At 42.1% G+C, this 19,487-nt stretch overlaps 1 protein-coding gene across 2 annotated transcripts in view; it reads right to left on the bottom strand.

The window, feature by feature from the left end:
* Positions 1 to 19,487, bottom strand: part of LOC117478236 (latent-transforming growth factor beta-binding protein 1-like) — an 82,327-nt gene that overhangs the window by 54,169 nt on the left and 8,671 nt on the right. For both annotated transcript variants that reach the window (XM_034125210.1, XM_034125217.1), the window contains exon 3: positions 14,197 to 14,458. In XM_034125210.1, coding sequence (XP_033981101.1) covers positions 14,197 to 14,458 — 262 coding nt within the window. The remainder of the gene's footprint in view (positions 1 to 14,196; positions 14,459 to 19,487) is intronic.

Below are 19,487 nucleotides of genomic sequence, written 5' to 3'. Positions count from 1 at the left end.
TCCTTAATTGATTTTATTGATGCAACACTATGATTTGGAAATCATTTTATTTTAATCCAATTAATAATACCATATCATTCTTTAAGCGAATATAGGGTTTCTTAACTGACATTTGCTGTATACAGATCCAAGACCATCCGTAATTCATGTAAAGATTCTGTCAGACATTAAACTTTTGCAAGAGAGGATTTTTCACCATTGATTAACAACAAATAAGGATCCAGCAACCAAAAGGATTTAGGTGTCCCAGTTTGTGTTGGCGTCTGTTTGTGGCTGGTCTGCCTCGGAAAAAATGAGTAATTAAACAAATTAGATCCCTTCATCAGCTAACAAAACACTTCCATCACACATTGTGTCTGCCTGACTAGATCATGAACTCCCTGTACTGTCTGACTGTGGCCAACCAGGGGGCAACATCCTGAGTGTTGCACAGGGCTGGAGGAAGTATTAAAACTAGGGTCGAAGAACAAAGCTTGTCCAGGGCTGAGAGGGGCACGTTTTTTTACCGGTGCGCATTTGATTTGGGTCAATTACTGAGCCTGTGTTGTACGACCTAGAAGCTGAGTTCATGTGAGCGACCTGGGGGAGGCGCGTGCCTCTCGGATGGACAGGCAGAAGGGCCTAAGCTTTGAGGAGGGCTGGGATTCAACCTTGCAAAAAAAACATCTGGATCCCACAGATCTGCTCAGACAGACAGTAAGCAGAGCAAGACAAAGAGGAACCATGTTGGGCCGATCAGAGAAAAAGTTCTACAAAGCACACCTGTGGCCCTTCAACTAAATTAAAGCAGTAATCAAATCCCAAATGAGGATATAAACCATGCATTAACAGTTATTACATGTGGTTTTTAGCCACACACCACGTATTTACACACTGAATCAGCTCTGTCGACCCACAGACGTACAACCATAAACACACACACACACACACACACACACACACACACACACACACACACACACACACACACACACCACACACACACACACACACACACACACACACACACACACACACACACACACACACACACACACACACACACACACACACACACACACACACACACACACACACACACACACACACACACACACACACACACACACACACACACACACACACACACCCTGTTCCAGCTGTGCTACTGTAGGTGCAACACAAGCCCATGCATGTCTCTTTATCCACAAACCACATTCCTGCTGCCAAGAGCACAGGACAGTAAATGAAAAGGGGAAAAAGACATTTGATAATGACCTCTCACATCATCTATCCAAAAGAAAACAGGCAGCATCGACAGTATATCTGACAGCTGCTGACCCAGATCCTGAATCTATCGGGCGCGTCCCAGGGATAGGAAATGACACGGGGAAATAAGAGGTCCCCCGGACTCAAGGTGGTAAGGACTTACAGGAGGTGGCTGACCCAGCTACATCGTCCATCCTACTAATGATCGGGTTTTTCCACCGCTGACAGTGACACCTGGCCTGCACGCATCCTGCCTCACTCCCTAGGCTTAGACAGATGTTGCTCGTTCTGTCTCTCTCACTTTCAATGGCAAAGTGACTTCCTCCCATAATGAGCTCACCGCTGCCCTCTCTGACTGCAGATCAGAGGGCGGTGAGGGCCAGCACGACTCACTCAAGACATTTGATGTCATCATTAGGAACTTCAAGGCCTCTGGGATCCAAGCAGGAACCATTCCCCCGCCTTGTTATGGGTGACTTGAAAGCAATTTTGAAGACCTCTGCCAAGATTGCACACAGACAGATGGGGAATATGTTTTGGTTATTAAATGATAGCCATGGAGTTTTAATTAAATCACTGAATGGTTCTGATAAGAACGCTGCTGAATGAACATATGGTATACTGTAAAGACAGAATGGAGGCAAATAAATTCATAACATTTTTCTGTCATTCAACTGCAGGTCCAAGTGAACTAAAAGGACACATGGAGAGCACAGACCTCCGCCAGTGAGAAATAATGTGTGTATCCGCCCAGTGATTCCGATTTGCTCCAAAATGTAATGGGTTGTTCCTTGGTCCAAACTATACTCTTCCATCAAGTTGTATGAAAATCTGGCATATAGTTGTTCTGTAATTCGGCTGACAATAACACAAAAACATAACCGTCTTGGCGGATGTAATCTGTTAATTAAATACAACTGCAATGGCCAAAGACAAAGTATTATGGACACCCATGATGTTGAAATAATGAAGTAAATCATTTAGACACTTTGATTACATTAGTAGAAGTTCACTTGAATACAGTCCGAGGCTTTAACAAGGTGTAGCACATTACACATTGTATTTCATGTTCAGAACATGTGCTATATAATTACATTTAAAGAGAACTATTTTATTTTAAGTATTGGTCCAAACATCTGATCAAAGCTTGAGTTTATATCTGATAGCAACAGAGCGCTCCAACTAAGACATAAAGCCATTGGCACTGTCCACTTCCACTCATTTCACAACTATAGAAAGCAATTAAAACACAATCTCCTCACATTTGAGGAAATTACAAATCGCAGTAATCTCCAAGAGTATAAGATGTGCATCCAACAAGTGTACAGCTTCCAATACGTTGCAAAAGTCTTTTTTGGCACTCCGTCGATACATATCTTTGAACTTATCGCTGCATTACAACATGTGAATATGAGATCTGATGAAGGCTCAACAGGCAGCTTGAATGGCAGTTCCAGCCGCGCCTCTTCTTGACCCAGATGAGTTGGAGAGGAGGCAGCTTTGGAACGCAAACAGTTCACAGTGTAGCCAGAACCAAGAACTGGATGACAGTCAAAACAGCTACAAACCCTCTGATCTCTGAGCTTATGCTGATGCTGTACATAAAACCCAGTGATTTACACTGCCAAGCACAATGCTAGGTGTACTTTGATGTTTTGATGAGAGTGTATTGGGGGAAGGGGTGGGTTTACGTGGATAAATTCAGTTAGGTGGCTTTGTTTAAGTGCCAGGAAAGCACCGTGGCGGGCGGCTTGGAAAACACCGCTTCCCATCATCTCAGTGGTGACTGTTTTGTTTTTGTGAGTTGCCCATCGAGAAAAAGTCAGAGCCAGACAGAGAGAACAAATCTGGATTCATTTGAGGAGCATGTTCCCCCAAACACACCCACACCCACACCCACCCACACACACACACACACACACACACACACACACACACACACACACACACACACACACACACACACACACACACACACACACACACACACACACACACACACACACACACACACACACCACACACACACACACACACACACACACACACACACACACACACACACACTGATCGTGAAGTGTTTACGTCTTAAACCATCACTGTAGCCCACTCTGAACTGTGTTTATGTGAAGCACGGCACAGTAACGTATGGTCCACAGCTGATTCATTCACAAACAGTTTGGTCTCTGAGGTGCTCTTGTTATCTCTCTATACATCATCATTTAAAAATATAGCATGTTTGTCAGTTATAACTGAATCTATTCAAGACAGCGTTTAGTTTTTCTTGGGCTTAAGATGCTAAGTAGGTTGGAGAGGATTGTGATATTTTATGTTTTTTCACCAGCACTTCAGGCGCAGCACAAGTCTACCTTCATAAATCTCATTTTTCATTTTGATTTGTTTGAGATTTCCAAGTCCAAACCAACATTTAATGGCCTCGGTTTGTTGGCTTATGGCAGCTAATACAGAAAATAGACAGATATGAAGAGCTTGTCTGGCTGTTGGATTAAGTCATTTGGTTTTGAACAGACTGTCTAAACAAGACAGTCTGACAGCAGGCAGAGTCGCTGGCATGGGACCCTAGTCTGGGTCACACCGTACAACCCTGTAGCTCTTAGCCTTGTGCCTTTGTCCTCACTCAGTTCTGTTTGAGTTGGACTGGTCATGAGGGGGGAAACCTCATAATTCACCAATAGGTTTCAACCAATCAAGAAAACAGTCGCTCTATCCTGCTGAGGAAAATCAAGGCATTACTCTTTGTTTAAACAAAATGTTTAATGGTTCCATTTACCTCTTACCAAGGTGGAGCGGCAGCCAAAAAACCCTAATACATTAGAACACATAATTAGGGCAATTTGAAGGCTACTTGGTAAATGGAAAAGTAATTGACGATGATCGGAGACCAAGTGTGAATCTGAGTTTACCCTCATTCAGAGAAAGCATCGAAGACCATTGTTCATTTCAAAGCTTGTGCCATACTTGCAGATCATCAGTCTAACTGGAGGGAAGTTTAGACATTGAAGAAAAGTGTGCATACAGCAGCTAAAACAATGAAAACGTTGTACTGCTGAACCACAGCAAACAGTTGGCAACAAAGGAAGGGGAGATTTATGAGAGTATTTGCAAAATGCACTTTTGCCAGTGAGCTGTACAGAGCACTGTGTGCGGGGTACAAACCTTACAGTATTTTTGATGCAACAAAGCATATTGACCCTGTTCCTTTCAGCGTTCTCTATCAATTAAAAAGCCCAAACACTTTGCAATGGACAGAGATAATGTATCTCTTTATGCAGAGTTTAACATTTGAGATTGTCGAGAGAGATGTTTTTCCACACGAAGCTCAACAACAGATGGTGCTCCAGTTTTTCACAGACTAAAGCTTGCAGACGAGGAAGCAGAGTGCAGACTGTTGAGAGTAGTCCCAGGAGGTGTTATTCAAGAGCATTAGCAAAGACATACACACTTGACTCTTGTTCATGTTTTGCTATTGAAAGCCCAATAGTGTTATGAATCTCTGTGACGTCCGAGACATTAACTATGGTGTAGCTAGGAAAAGAGAAAACATTCCCGATTAGCACAACATATATTATCATAGGTTGATTGTGATTCATTTTCCAAGTTCAGAATTTGGTTTGGCAAAAAGTTAGCTTTCTTATATCTGATATTGAGAAGAAATTAATCATAATTGGATATTTTAAGACTATTTTGTTCTTACTATGAGAAGGCAGGGTGGTTTTCCCATGTTTAATCTAGCACTCAGGGCACACAGGCAAAGAAAAGAAAATCTTAATTCAGAATTTGGTCTGTCTTAACAGCTTTGGTGTATTTTAAGAGGTGAAAGAAGTCTTTGCGGGCTGAGAATTAATTAATTCTTTCTTACCAACCCATTCAATGCACCAAACCATCTGAACCACCAAGTGGTCAAACCCCACTGTGGTCACACATCTCAATCCTCTGGCTTCATGCAGAACCGTCTCAGCCATTCATCATTCGCCACTGAGGTCCCCGTGTGTTTCTTTCAATAAAATCCTGAGGTCTGAACCATAGCATGCGCACCAATAAATATAATATCCAACCCCAAGGGGATTTTCATTACGCTGTTGTTGTGTCCCTCATAGCAACACGGTCATGCCATGGCATGGTGGTGAAGTTTTTGTTTGTCCGGAAATTCAAAAATAACTTGACAACAGCCTCTGTCATATTAAAATCACCCTAAATTACAGCTTTTTGTGAATGTTTAATCTCCACTAGTAAATGTTTAACTTCCACTGGCTGCTCTCACAAGTTGTTTTCTAAATGAATTTGACACTCTGAATCACATTTAATTGTTAAACTGACTGGAGCACTATTGATGTTGATGTTGTTTTGGAGGAACAGCTTGACATGCCATGGACCACACTTCAATTATTTATTTCTTAAAGCGCTTGCATTTGCTTCCTGCCAATGATTGAATGTAAGAAGAAAAATATATTGTGCCTTAGTAAGGGTGCTATGTACTACAATGACACATTAAAGGGTTGATAAGATCAACCGCTGTCAGCCGTGCAGCACCACAAGCACACAATGAATGGGTAAAATAATAAAAAAATGTCTGCTCAAAAACACAAAGACATCATGTTTTCTAGTATAAATTAATTAATATAGGAGAAATGTAATCTCCCTGTGATCGGTAAATTAAAAAAACCCACAAAAAATAGATAAAAGTATGACATTTTGACCAAACATTTCTAGTAGTTCCAGAACTACAGAAAAGACTAGGAATAACAGGAAAACACAAAGTCACAGAAACATTTGCAGCGCTTTAACGATAAGCTCCTTTCTCCCGAAACAGGGAGGATGTGTTCTCCTCATATGAGGCTGCATAAGGCCAAACATCAGTGAACAATTAAAGCCGGTCTCTTTTTGATAACATCTCCAGTCATTTTGACTTGGATAATTGTGGGTCCTGGCAGAATATTTCTTCTTGTGATGATCTGGGTGTGTCTGAGGGCTTATCGCTCCAGCCACTGAGGCTGGATCAAATCATGCTCTCTGTGTCTGGACGGCCTTCCAGGAATCCTGCCAGTAGCAGCCAGAGCGGGTGAAATGAATTACAGTCGGGTTGGATCGATTCAGAAAGCTTTTTTTGTTTTCTTGCCCCAGAGGATAGGGCTTATATTAGAGCAACAACTGGACCTATTGCAGAACTGGAAGCAGCAAAGGTTCTCGAGAAATGTGTTCAGCAAAGAGTATTATTTCGATAGGCCCAAGTGCTGTACACACAAATGAAAAGGTGAAGTTCCAATTCATTTTATAGGTTTAATTTCCCTTACCGTCTGCATAAAAATGTATGCTATGGAAATTTGACCTCATCGCGGTTTATAGACACTACGTGATCAAAACATATGACTGCTGCTGTCTACTCAATCACAGGCCAACATCGGTGAACAAAACAGTTTCATTTTCATCTCTAGGGGGGCAGCAGCACTGCCAGCCTCTCTGTTTTCACCCCAGCGTGTATAAAGTGGGGGTTTCAAACTCTTAAGAAATCCAGAAAGGCCTAAATCCGTCTGGAAGAAAAGCAGTGTGGTTGGAGTGGTTCAGGGGCCTGAATCAAAATGCCTGGAGACATGGTGAGCTGAGAGGCTATTCAATACTCTCCGGTTTATTGTAGTTGCTCTGATCATTCACTTAGTGGAATGCCACAAGACCGGTCAGCAGGAAGAGCCATTACAAAGTGCTGACTGAGGCTATGCCTTCGCTGGTCAGTGTCACATGTCAGACTGCTCTGAAAGAAAGCCAAGCGGGTTTCCAATAAGAGACGTGATTGAGGGAATATATGTACCGGTCGTTAACATTGGATTAAAATGCAATAAAAACGTTACCAGAGGTTCCCAGAGGGTAAAATGAAGACAAAAAGAAGGAAACTTGAGTTTTGACGTATACAGTAGGAAAGAAGAGAAATGTGTGGGATGTGTATGTTTGGCCCTTTTGGAGGTCTTCGCCACAGGAACCCTACATCCTAAAATCTGACTGGATTAAGCTGTTACTTGCATGGCCATACTGCTTATTCATGCTTTCAACACCATGCCCCATATCTGGGAGTGGAGCCTGATGGATGCTCTCTCCATCTGCTCCTGGACTAGAGGCTGGAGTGCATAATGGGACAGGCGCCCCTCTTCCTCTGACTGCCCTGCAGTATTTGTCCCTCCGACAGCTGCATCTGCACAGGCCCTCCTGATGAGAAGGATTTGGCTTTGGATGCTGAGCCCGCTGGCACTGCGGCCCAGGGAACGTGTTTCAGATGGGGCTTTGGAGAGTGGGGATGGGGAGTGAGAAAGACATATCTGTCCCACGCTGAGTGTGGAGTTCTCTATGGTCCTTTGTTCCCTCTGGCCTAGCAGGAAGCCCAACACTCCTGGGACTCGTTTGGCTCTGTGTTTGTAGAAATAAACACCCCAGCTCTCCCTGGCCTGGCTCTGTCAATATTGCTGTGTGGTAAGCTTGCTTACATTCAAAACGCCACAGCACATTTAGACACACGTATTACAAAACATATGCTACATCAATCTTGGTTGATTTACTACCAATGTACACTATATTGTGCAAAATTCAACATTTCCTCCCCTTTGTTTTAGCATGTAGTAAGGTCACCTGAGGACAGCAGGCCTCCACAGCTGAGTCTGCACTCTGTTGACCCACAGGAGCACAGAGGTACCAAAACCACAAACCATGGCAGAGGATGTCCAATCGTGCTACGGAAAGCCCTGTCCCATGTCAAACTGGAGAAAAATACCGCTCGATTTAACCTACATGTACATAGGATCAGTTTTTAAAATAAATTAAGAACAGCAGTTATTAAGATCCATGATTTTGGTGGTGCCTATATTTCACATTTGAATACACGTAATATTACAATTTTACTATATATATGATATATTTTACATTTAAATTATACATGACAGAGATGTACTTACTTTTTGTTATTTGGGGGGGGTTTGTTGATATTATGGATTGTCAAGAATGTGATTTTCTTTAATTTTGACCACTTGAAGAATAGTTGTTACTGCTATTATAACTAATAGAGATTCCAAATAAAGTAAATATCACAAGGGAAAACACACCAGGCACCAAGGTCAGGGTAAAGGTACAGTTTGAAGCTTCAGAACGCAACACACACACGTCTGTAATTCACAATTGAGAAAACCATTTAACCTGAAACTGTTGAAGTTCATTTCCAGTCTTCCCATGCAGGGATACAAATCACAGCTCGAGACACTGTCATATGCCTGGTTTAGAAGCAAAATAGAGGCCTATTCAGACGAGAGCAGCACATACAACCTGTGGGAATTACCCTGCACTTCGCTCCTCTTCTCTACTTCAGCACCGGCTCCCCATCTGCAGGCCTCCTCTGTTTTGGCAGCGGCCGAAAAGGGAGACAAGAGGACGATTCTGGACACGTCCTCTTTGAGTAATATAGCAGACTGCCAGGTGGTATAGTAGGAAAACGTTCCCAGGCTGAATGTTTAGATATACATTTTAGTTTAAGTACACACATACCCTATCAAAGTGGTAAGCATCAAGAGAATTATGAGACGGAAAACTACTGTGCTGCACTTTTAATTTATTATCCTCCTATGAGAGTCTTTTTAGGCAAATTTCCATTCCCCTTTTTTTTTTTTTTAAGGTCTGTTACACTTGATACCTGTGATTCATTGGTGATCACGGCTACCAAGAACATGGGTAATGATATTAAAACAACATTTCACCTAAGGGATGTTGACGGTGGCTCCCGTCAGCGCTGGTGGTGTGGTCTGTCTGGAGTGGGAGTGAAAGCGACCAGTGATCCATGATTAACATGGAGAACTCCCGCTATGACCACAGTTTCCTCTGAGAAACGGCTGTGTGGCTATGCGCAAAGCCTTGAGTCAACAATCCACATAACCGCCAGCCCTATTAGTCACTAGGCAAGCTGTGGGGCTGATATAAGCATAACAGTTAATGCAGAGAAAGCCGCATGCCTCACCCTCTTAAGGGTCGTTCTGCTCCATGTCACTGGGTGTTTTTGTTTTTCTTCAACATCTCAATATATTACTGTTTGGGACCCAATTTGTAATCATCCCTGAGTTAGAGTGTGCTTTTCAACATTGCACAGGGAAAATACGTTAACAGGCTGAGACATTTATACAATAATGTATTGAAATTCATTTTTGATTTACAGTAGTTCAAATAAAGAACCAGTGGTAATAACACTGATTAAATGTCGATAACTTAAAACTCAGGCATCTTCAGACTACCAATCCGATACCAGTGCAGTCTTTCCCCAACATTTGAATACTGTATACATCACCACATGGAACTCAGTACAATAAGTTTTACTCAGTAGCATTACGTTTTCTAGTTGTAACATTGTACTGAGGTACCGGGTGGTTTAACTGTGTGAATGACAACATTTTCTAACACTAAAAACTTTTGACGAAAGCCACCTTTGTTCTTTGACAGTACTTAAATAATAACTCTAAATGCAAACTCTACCCAAGACTAGACAATGCCTTCTGTCAATTGCACATTCATCGTAGTGGTGTAGAAGAATGACAATATATTCCTTAGGTAACAACTACTGTGGTTTAAAAAGTTCAAAAAGACTAACTGTGTGCACTATCACTGTACATCTCTGTTCTCAGGTAACGGCTGCCAGCTGTCCTTAGTGTGATTATGTAACAGAGACGAGAGAGAGATGACCTTTGGAGAGACGACCTGCTCGCTGCGCACACATCCTGCTCTGCCCTGCTCTGTTTCCTGCTGAGCGGACTGATGTCAGAGAACGGTGGGGGTATAGAGTTGATACGGAGGACTCATAGGAGGTGATGAATACGTCCTATGTGCGTTATCACAGTTCCAGCTCAGCCAGACGTGTTCACCACTGGCCCTGACCTCCATACTGGGAGTTGACAGACCTAGCTGTGATATGCAGGATCTCGTGCTGACAGGACAAGCTCTTTCACTACTGCTGAGCACAGCGCCCACAGGAAGCACTGGTTAACAGTGAAACACATTTAGACAGAGAAGGGAATTGATATATGTTGCCATCTGCATATAGGATGTACCTATTTTAAATCTAACAGTTGTAATCCTACAGAACAGCCAGCTGGGACAATTTAGACAGTTTAAATGGTCAGAGGAGGAATTGGAGGACTGGAGAAAGAAGTACAAGAAAAGTTGTATTCCCATGTCCCAGAATCCCACTGAACAGAAGGCTCCTCATATGTTTTGTCCATCCAAACAAGACTTTTATTCTAGGCTGTCAGTCATAAATGTGTTGCATTCATTCAGTATGACTATTCAGGAAGCAGTTTATTATTTAAGATAACATTTCAGGAGGCAGGTGTGCCCACACAGGACTGACAACATGGCAGCTGTGGTTAGATTTGACAGAGCGGAATTCCCTCTGAATGTGGTGGACAGATCTGTCACGGTGAAAATGACTTTGCTTTCTGTCTGAAGGTTTATTATGAGAAAACTGCAAATGAATGACTCTAAAGGAAGATGCTAGCTTAGCTTCAAGCCTGGAAAGGATACTGTTAAGCTATCAAAATGTGTTACTTTAATGGCCTTGTCTGTTTATAAGAGTTGTGTCCACATTTTGGGTGAAGCACTCTTGATCCTAAATAATTCAGAATGATTGAAATCCCATTGTAGTTCCCATTGTATACAGTCATTTGAATTGGCGCCTTTAATCTAGAGATGTTATTGATCAATTGTATCTAGCAATTTGATTGCACCATTGAATTTAGTCATTTCATTGGATCATTGGATCGAGTCATTTGATTGGCTAATTGCATCAAGTACTTTATATTGGCCCTTTGAAACAAGTCATTTGATTGGTCGATGGAATCGAGCCATTTGTTTGACAAATGTAATTTAGCCATTTGATTGGCCAATTGGATCGAGTCACGTGACTGGCCCATTGGATTGAGCCATTTTAATGGCCCTTTATATTTGGCCATTGTCAAATAACCTATGGGAAGTCGGCCATTTTACATTACATTTTGTTTTGGGGGTCACTGCAATGCAATGCAGCATCAGGCAGCGTCTCCCCCACGCCACAGACAGACATGAATGTGAGAGGACACATTCATTGCGGTTGGCAGCTTCAATTAACCTTAGTTTTGATCTATTTCTCTCTATAAATCTCATTCCTTCTCCACTCTATTTCTTGTTCTTGGCGCCACTTGATAGGCTGGGTTAGTAACAGGGTGCTGCTGACATAACAAGCCAAGTCTGCTCCAAGAAAGACATATATAGTACCTCACACCTTCTCTAGTAGGGAGAAAGTACTGGCTGAGTGTTTCATGTGCAGGCTGGCCTTTGCTCCCTCAGCATAGTTGGGACAAGACCAACATGAGCTATCTGTCAGTTGTCCTGGCTTCTTTTCTCACTCGTAATTGAGCCTTGGCACTGATGTTGTCTCTATCTGAACCTCACTCTCTGTGACCTCACATTGCTCGTGCTTTCCATGGCTTTGGAAGCAGTGGAACATCAGCCTGATATTTGAAACCAAGACTTGCATCCACCACTTTTCCAGGGGGGAACCTGTCCCACCCCTAAAAGATCATTCTAGACTGGGAGAATGCAGAACATTTGCAGCAGTTCACAAGGCTTGGGCTCTACATGTGAATTATAAAAGTACTGAAATAAGAAGTAAGTAAAGTATTCCAATTCAAATGTACTAATGTGTAAAGGAAGACTTTTTTATATTTCGGCAGAAGCTTTAAGTCTGTCCTGCAGATTTCAGAAAACATGTTTGTTGAAAGAACTAATTAGATTAGTCTGAGCTGCATGCTTGAATATTTTGCACTTCACCAGAGGGAAATGATCCATCTTGAACTTAACAGCACCTCTTAGTCAACTTCTGCAGAAACATGAAAGACGGACACAGTCATAGTAGGGGCATTCGTGACTCAGGCAAACTGTCTGCCTCTTAATGTTGAACCTGCAGCCTTGTCTCTTGCGATTTGTCCCAGACCTGTGACTCAGGACGCAAAAATGTCCTGTGAGTCAAGAACAAAGACAACATATGCACAGCAACTGTGCAGTCCTCAAAGGGCTTGTATTGATTAGAAGATTTACTACAACTCTAAGATAATCGTTTCGGGAAGGAGGATGTACAAAAAGTATTTTATGAACCATCTGCCAAAACATTTAGTAGTTTTACTGAGCTACCACAAACATGTGGAGGGCTCAGCCAGCATTGTTCATAACACCAGCAAAAGCACAAAATGACACAAGACCCTCACAAATAGCACAAGAAGCACCATAAGTGTCAGATGTAATTGAGAATGTTTAAGTGGTTTGGTAAAGAGAAAGTACCCAGATGACAAACTGGCTAAAAAGTGAATGAGGACCTCGGGGCCCAAACAAATTGTGGCACTTTAACCGACTGTGAGTGGATAAGAAAAGCTCCGGGCGAGAATCCCAAATGGAGCATAATTTGACAAGATAAGTCTAAACCTGTAAGCAATAAAGACCTGTCAAAATTCTTCCCGGAAACAATTATTTCCTTTCAGCACCCTCCATCATGAATATACTTCTTGCAATGGTTATACAATGAATCAAACAAAAATGTTATTTCCAACCAGATTGGAATTACTGGAATTAAAACAGTCAGACTTTCAAGCCAAGAAACGATTAGGCCCGTCTGATTAGTAGTTCTTTGGAGGGTTTGCTGAATGCACTAAAAGAGGCCTTCATCCAAGCAATTATTAGTTGGATACATTATAGTCACCGTTATTCCAACAAATCAAAGAACAAAGTCAAAGCTTAAAGAAAATATAATCTCCCAGCTCTATTTTCACAGCAAATAGCACGGGTAATACTCCTGCCTGGTAAATCATGTAATATTTTCCTACATTTCACAGATTTACCTTAATGCTTTCTCAAGCATGGCAGCAAGTGGCAGTAAATGCTGACTTGCTTTACTTGGTATTTGTTTTACTTATAGTGTATCAAAGATTTAACATATAAACCTGTTCATCTGGTTTTAATTTATTGCAAAGATAAATACAACCAGCGCTGTAGTACAGCAGTGTAATGAACTACTGTTTGTTGAAGAGTGTTTGATCATTTCTTATAGCACAGTGTACCATTTGTTTTTCTATGATCCTGCCTGTGTGACAGTATTGGTAGCTTGAAAAAATATCTCTCAGTGAAAAGCCACAGAATAATACATTCACCAATTAAATAAAAAATATTGTATATACTCAAATGAAGTCTGGCTTCAGACAAAAGAAGTCTGGTTTCTCTGTCTGCAGGGTTGACATTGTAAATAAGGAGATACAAAACCTGCTTATGTAAGTTCTAATTTCCGTTACATTATCACGCAAAATTGTGCCATTGACCAATTGCAAATTATCCTGGTAGTATTGATGTTTGATCAAAGATCCAGGAGAAATGATCAAACTCTTTTTTACTGCTCCATAAACAGGAATGGTTTAGTGAAAGCTTTAATACAATAATTGATGGTATTAATACATATTTTTAACAAATTGTGTGAACTAATTGTCCCATTAATGACCAAACTTACTATCTGTCTGACAGTTAAAGCTAGCATTAGTTAGTTACTTGGGAAGCTACTTGGCTATGACATATTTTTGTTACCCATTACAATATATCTTTATTAAATGAAATCATCTAGAAACATGATCGAAAATCTATTGTGTCTGAATGGCTACCCTCAATTTGTGAAACTCCTTCTAAATGGTTAAGGTTAGGCATTGACCACACACTAGTGTAATAGATGTTTGTTCGTCAATTACACTAGTTCACCAACTACCCTGGTGTAACCAGGCCATAATTAACAGTCGATGGAAGACCATTAAAACATATTATTGGTTATTTTTCTTTGGCAAAGCTATGAGACTCTTCCCGGCTATTATAAGAAGCGTTAGGCAGCACAGCTGCATCACTCACACAGGCAGTCTGGTGGTCGCAGGTCGTGGGGTCTGGACCTTCGTGGTATCGATGGCCTGCCTTTCTGACGGCCTTCTCCGCGGTTGGTCTCTCTGGAAAGGGTTGGTCCCGGGTTGAACGCGCCTCAGGGCTCCTCCATCACGGATGTACACCTGCTCTGGAGCCACCTCCTCACAGCGGGGCCCCTGGAAGCCTGAGCGACACACGCAGGTCTGTGGCCGGCTGCAGGAGCCACGGTTCTGGCAGGGGGGCTGGCAGTCAGCTGAAGAAAGAGCACAGATGGAGATCAAGTTTTCAGCAGGTCATGTTAGAGCATGTGCCCCCCTTGTATGAAGGAGCAGTAGCAGAAAGACTTTCCCTGATCTCAACACCGGGGCTCACTTTAAATTGATTCAATCAAGGGGCCATTAGTTTCACTTCTCAACCTTCTCTGTCCCTTTCCTTCAGCAGAGGGCCTGAAGGGGCTGTCATGTTCAATTTCTCTTGAGTCTTTAACTGCCCTGTTTAGTCTGAATGTATATGATCACTTACATTAAATCCTTATCCAATTTCTGGCTGAGGTAAAGCCTATACTTCAGGTCCATGGCTCAGTTAAGTGCCGCCAGCATTTCTATACAAAGTGATTTCCTTAAAATATCTTTCGTCACTGATCTAGAATCCAGTGAGGGCTTTCACTGTAACACAGGAAGCTTAAAAAGCCAATGAAAGTAAGAGGCCATAAAAACATGAGCGAATGGGAAAAAACTCAACGTCAACTGTAAATAGCTGACACTTCATCCACTAGATGCCTGTGTCTTTTATTTGAAAAACAAACAAAACCTGTAGGGGCTTACTGTACTTTAAGAGGAATGTGTGCATAATATTATCAATAGTCTTCAAGTTTACGGTCTTAAGAACATTTCATGGTCATGGAAAAATAATCTGTGTCACTCTACCAGCCCACCCCCGCATCACACTCCAGATACTGAAAAACCCTGCGGCACGCAGAGCAAAGTAAACAGCCTCTTGATCTTGTGACACAAATGTATGGCGTGGACGGCACTTGAGGATTTATGACATTATCCTCAAACAGTAAATCAGGCCACTGGTCGGTGGTGGTTAAAGCAAACAGCGGCGCTCTGTCAACAGGGCTGAGGAATGCTATTGACACAGATGCTGTGGACACTGACAGATCGCAGGCAGGAACGCTGCCACCGCTCTTGGCAGGGACGAGTGCTGGCAGTCGAAAAAAAAGGGCCCCACTGGTGGCGAACCTGCTGTGAGTTTCCTGTTGTTGCCACTCTGCTCAGACTCAAGGGGATAATTTATGTTTTTTTTTAAGTGAAGGCACACTGGACCCCAACAATGTCTGTTCTTGGTGACATGAGCTTTAAAGTGACACAAGGAAAATGACAGCAGCGCGTAACAACCGTACAGAACACAAAGAGGGCCACATCAGGCTCTACAGTACATTTGAGTTTTCTTAGATGATGCACACTTATTGAAAGACCACTGCATTAAGCATCATCAGCGTGTGGTACGGTGAGAAAAACTAACACATTGAAGATTAAATATCAAACCACCCTCTTCTGTTTTTTGGTTGACTAGATTTTATTTAGAAACCAATTCACTAGAGTATTTTGATTTAACTACTATGAGGAAAATGTAGCCCCTTTTTTGATTAAGCATACACATTTAAAGAGATGTGGTTGTGGATATATATAACTTGGTATGTGATCCGAATTTTCCATCATGGGATAAAGTAGGAATTGCCTGGGCTCTGTTTGGCAAGGAGTTAAATCAATCATCTAACTAAAGTACGTGCTGGCTGGCTGCCACCGCCTCGTCCGGAGTCTGTTTAACCTCAAGTTTGGGGATGAAGAGGTGGATCCAATAGTCCACAGATTCCAGTGACATTATGCCGCAGGGGGAGAACTTGGTAATGTGTGAGACTGTGTTCTTCAAATAAACCGTCTGAATTAATATGAGAAACAGTGCAGGTAAGAAAAATAATCCAATGAATGAAGTAGGCGGCTGGCTGATGATGGGATATGTGTTTAATTCTGCAACATGTGGCTCGTTTTCAGCCATGGGACACACAGAAATGACACCAGGCAAACATGTCGCCTGTGCTGACAGTAAAGTGGACAGGTCAGTGACTCTGGGCCAGACATGTGCCCCACATGAAGCCTGTTGCCCGGCCGCAGTGTATCCTGCCACTGCCTGTCTGTGTTGTCTCTGGGCCCTGCCTCTGGGCTGTTGAACACATTGTCGCAGTAATTGCTGTCATGCAGATTTGTCTTGCACATCATTAAAACTAATTGGCTCACATTCCATCCATTTTACAAATATGTGCAGCAATTATTGCTTTGCGAGAGTAATAATAAAATGGGAATCCATCGGAAATTAAAGAAAATAAATGGCAAACATTCCTGGCATTGCCACTTCACCCTCAATTATAACTAAGACGGACTGGCCAAGTTTTGCAAGACTGTGTTCAGATCCAGTCATCTGAAAAGGGGAGACTGTAGTTGGCAGCTTTGAACCCTCCAAACAAACATGCTGATCCAGGACAATCTGTATGAAACACATTATTAATGCAGACACAGCACTTTCTTTCCCCTCAAAATATGTCTTCAACTTTACATTTAGCTGGGTCTGAGGTCTTTTCTCCCTTCAGTCCTCAAACCTAAGCTACATAAGGATATTTTAAGGAGGCCTAAAGAAAACGCCTGACGGCCATGGCCATCTTTCTGCAAATAGTGTTCACTTCGGAGTAAAGGGATCACTTCTGTAAGAATATAAACCTTAAAAGGTATTTCTGTAGTCAAAGTTCGAGGCAAATGCACAGTAATTCTGTAAAGTAACCGTCGGGTCTTTATAGAGCTAAGCATGGTTCAAATTTCTCTAGTGGGCTACAGTTACCTGTTATAAGCTTAGGATTGCATGTGCATGTCTATATTAGGAAAATTACCATTCTCGCTCCCCCCTTTCACTGGACTCTAATTTCCAACTAAGAGCTTGTTTCCAGTTCATTACAACCCACCAGAGATTCACCGTTCCCCACTCTGTGACTCAGAGTAACACAACCCATCAAATCTTTACAGTCATTTCATTCAGCAAGGGGCAATTTGAAACCAATATCCGACATAACTCAAACATGTAGAGAAATCTCCTCACTTTACGCAGGTCAACAGTGCTACCAGAGGTAATTTGATCTTTTTTGAAAATAATATTGATAATGAAAGCATAATCGCCAGAATCTTGGGAAGGACTCTCTCCAGGCTGAGCGCATTATGCGCCATTATGAGATTTAGAGGCTGGGAGCTGCTTCAGAGATTAGAATTTAGTAGAATACGACCCCTTCAACGCTGTAATTAAAGAGAGGAAGTTAGAAAATATCAATGAAAGTAAAAATGACAGTTGCAGTAAATAAGACCTAGAACTGTCTGTTTCAGTGTAGCCGTTTCCGGTTTGATTCTAGGAGATAAGATCAAATAACAGTGTTAAATCTATAGAAAGAATGTGTGTATATAGGATGCAATGTTGGTCAAGAATGTTAAGCCTCAGCGATGTATGAATGGGTGAATGATAAAGTATGAAGGTGAAGAATGAAGTATGTACTGTAAAGCGCTTTGAGGCGTCTCGAAAACTGGATAAAGAACTAAAGTACAGTCCATTTACCAATTGAATTAGGTCCTAAAATTTGCTCTAAATTTAAAGCAACTGTATATAGACAATTGTAAAACTCTTGTCACTGGAACGTAGTCTGTTCAACGTCCTGCGATGACAGCAAGAGCCTCTTTTTAGGAGTTACCACTGAACCTGACAGATCTCATGAAATAGGTCAAGTGTTGAGGATTGTGGGAGGCAGCAGGGGTAAGCAAGCTTAAGATTTGCCTCTCATCCGGACTAACTATCCGCTAAGGGAGTAAGAATTGGTCTATTGAGCAGTTAATACAATTGCCTCTCAATGCTAATCATTTCAAGTGAGTGTTAATCTCTTTACAGCATGTGATTTCCACATGGTTGCCATTGCAAATGCTATCACTTCAGGCTTGCCAAACACTAACTTAACCAAACTGTTACTGTAACTCTAAAGTTCTCTATCAGTCCTAATCAGAACCAGAACGAGGGAGTCTGACACGGTTTGACTAATCCTTTATTTTCTCTTTGTGGTAAATCTTACAAGGGTCATATTTCACCGGATTAAGGTGCCTATGTCATGGATGTACATATTTCAATCAGTATGGGCGTTTTGGTCCAATACAGTAGTTGTAGCTTTTATTCTCCTAACCCACCTCAGCTCTGTGTGGGGATTTTGTTAACCTACACTTGACCCATGACACTGTGTACATTACTTTTAGCCGCGCTATATCGTGCCTCCACCCCTCAGACTCCCACATTCAGCTTATAATGAGCCACATGCTGGGGCGCTCTGTCAAGGATATCTGGATCTGGGGGCGTACGCCCGCAACATGTAAAGCTGACTCTGAGAGACGTGGTGTTCACCAAAAAGCCACAAACCCCATCCTCCTGAGGGATCACATCGCAACAACTTCCATATGGTCTTTAAGCAGGAGAGTGCCATGATATATGGTTGACTACAGTCTGACTTAACAACACTGTGGCCTCAGCGAGCGTGTGTGTGACTGAAGGAGAGGGATGCTGGTTGTTAATGTTGCTTTGTAACTGTCAATCAAGCCCATTCTTGCTTTTCAGGCTTTCTGCTAAGAGATAGGCGGTAGTCGTCAACTTTTTGCATCATGAAAGCGTGTTATTAGAGAATATCTTTCATCTAAACATAGCCACGTTTGTTCTACTTCTTCATTACCATAATATAGCAGCTCATGAACAAGAATGTGCAAATAAACAAGAAATAAATTCAACAGGAAGACGTCTCGGTCCAGACGCTGAATAGTACATCATTTGCACCACACTTTCGTCTATGGTAGCAATTAGAAAAACATGTGGCGCAGGAGGCAAAAAACAGAACGCAATTGCAACCTTTAAGCAGACACACCAGCTGGAGTGGAGAAAGCAGCACTCCTGGTTTGTGGAGAAGAGTAAAGAACGAGCTGTCCAGCATGTTAATGATGGGTTTTGGGCCGATGGGGTGTGTATTGATTACAGGATACAGTATTTCTAATGGACCATAACTCTCTGCAGGGCTGCTAAGGGAGTGTCATGCCCCTAAACTAAACCCCCACATATCCACACATGACATATAAAGCTGAGGAAGGCTTTGTGGCTGTATGTGCGGCAGTCATTTCAAATGAAGTCACCAGAAACACCAGTGTTTTAAAAACCTC

The sequence above is a fragment of the Trematomus bernacchii genome, unplaced genomic scaffold, assembly GCF_902827165.1.
Source record: "Trematomus bernacchii unplaced genomic scaffold, fTreBer1.1, whole genome shotgun sequence".
NCBI lineage: Eukaryota > Metazoa > Chordata > Actinopteri > Perciformes > Nototheniidae > Trematomus > Trematomus bernacchii.
The sequence above is the reverse complement of the archived record's forward strand: the minus strand, read 5'-3'. Positions and strand labels throughout refer to the sequence as shown.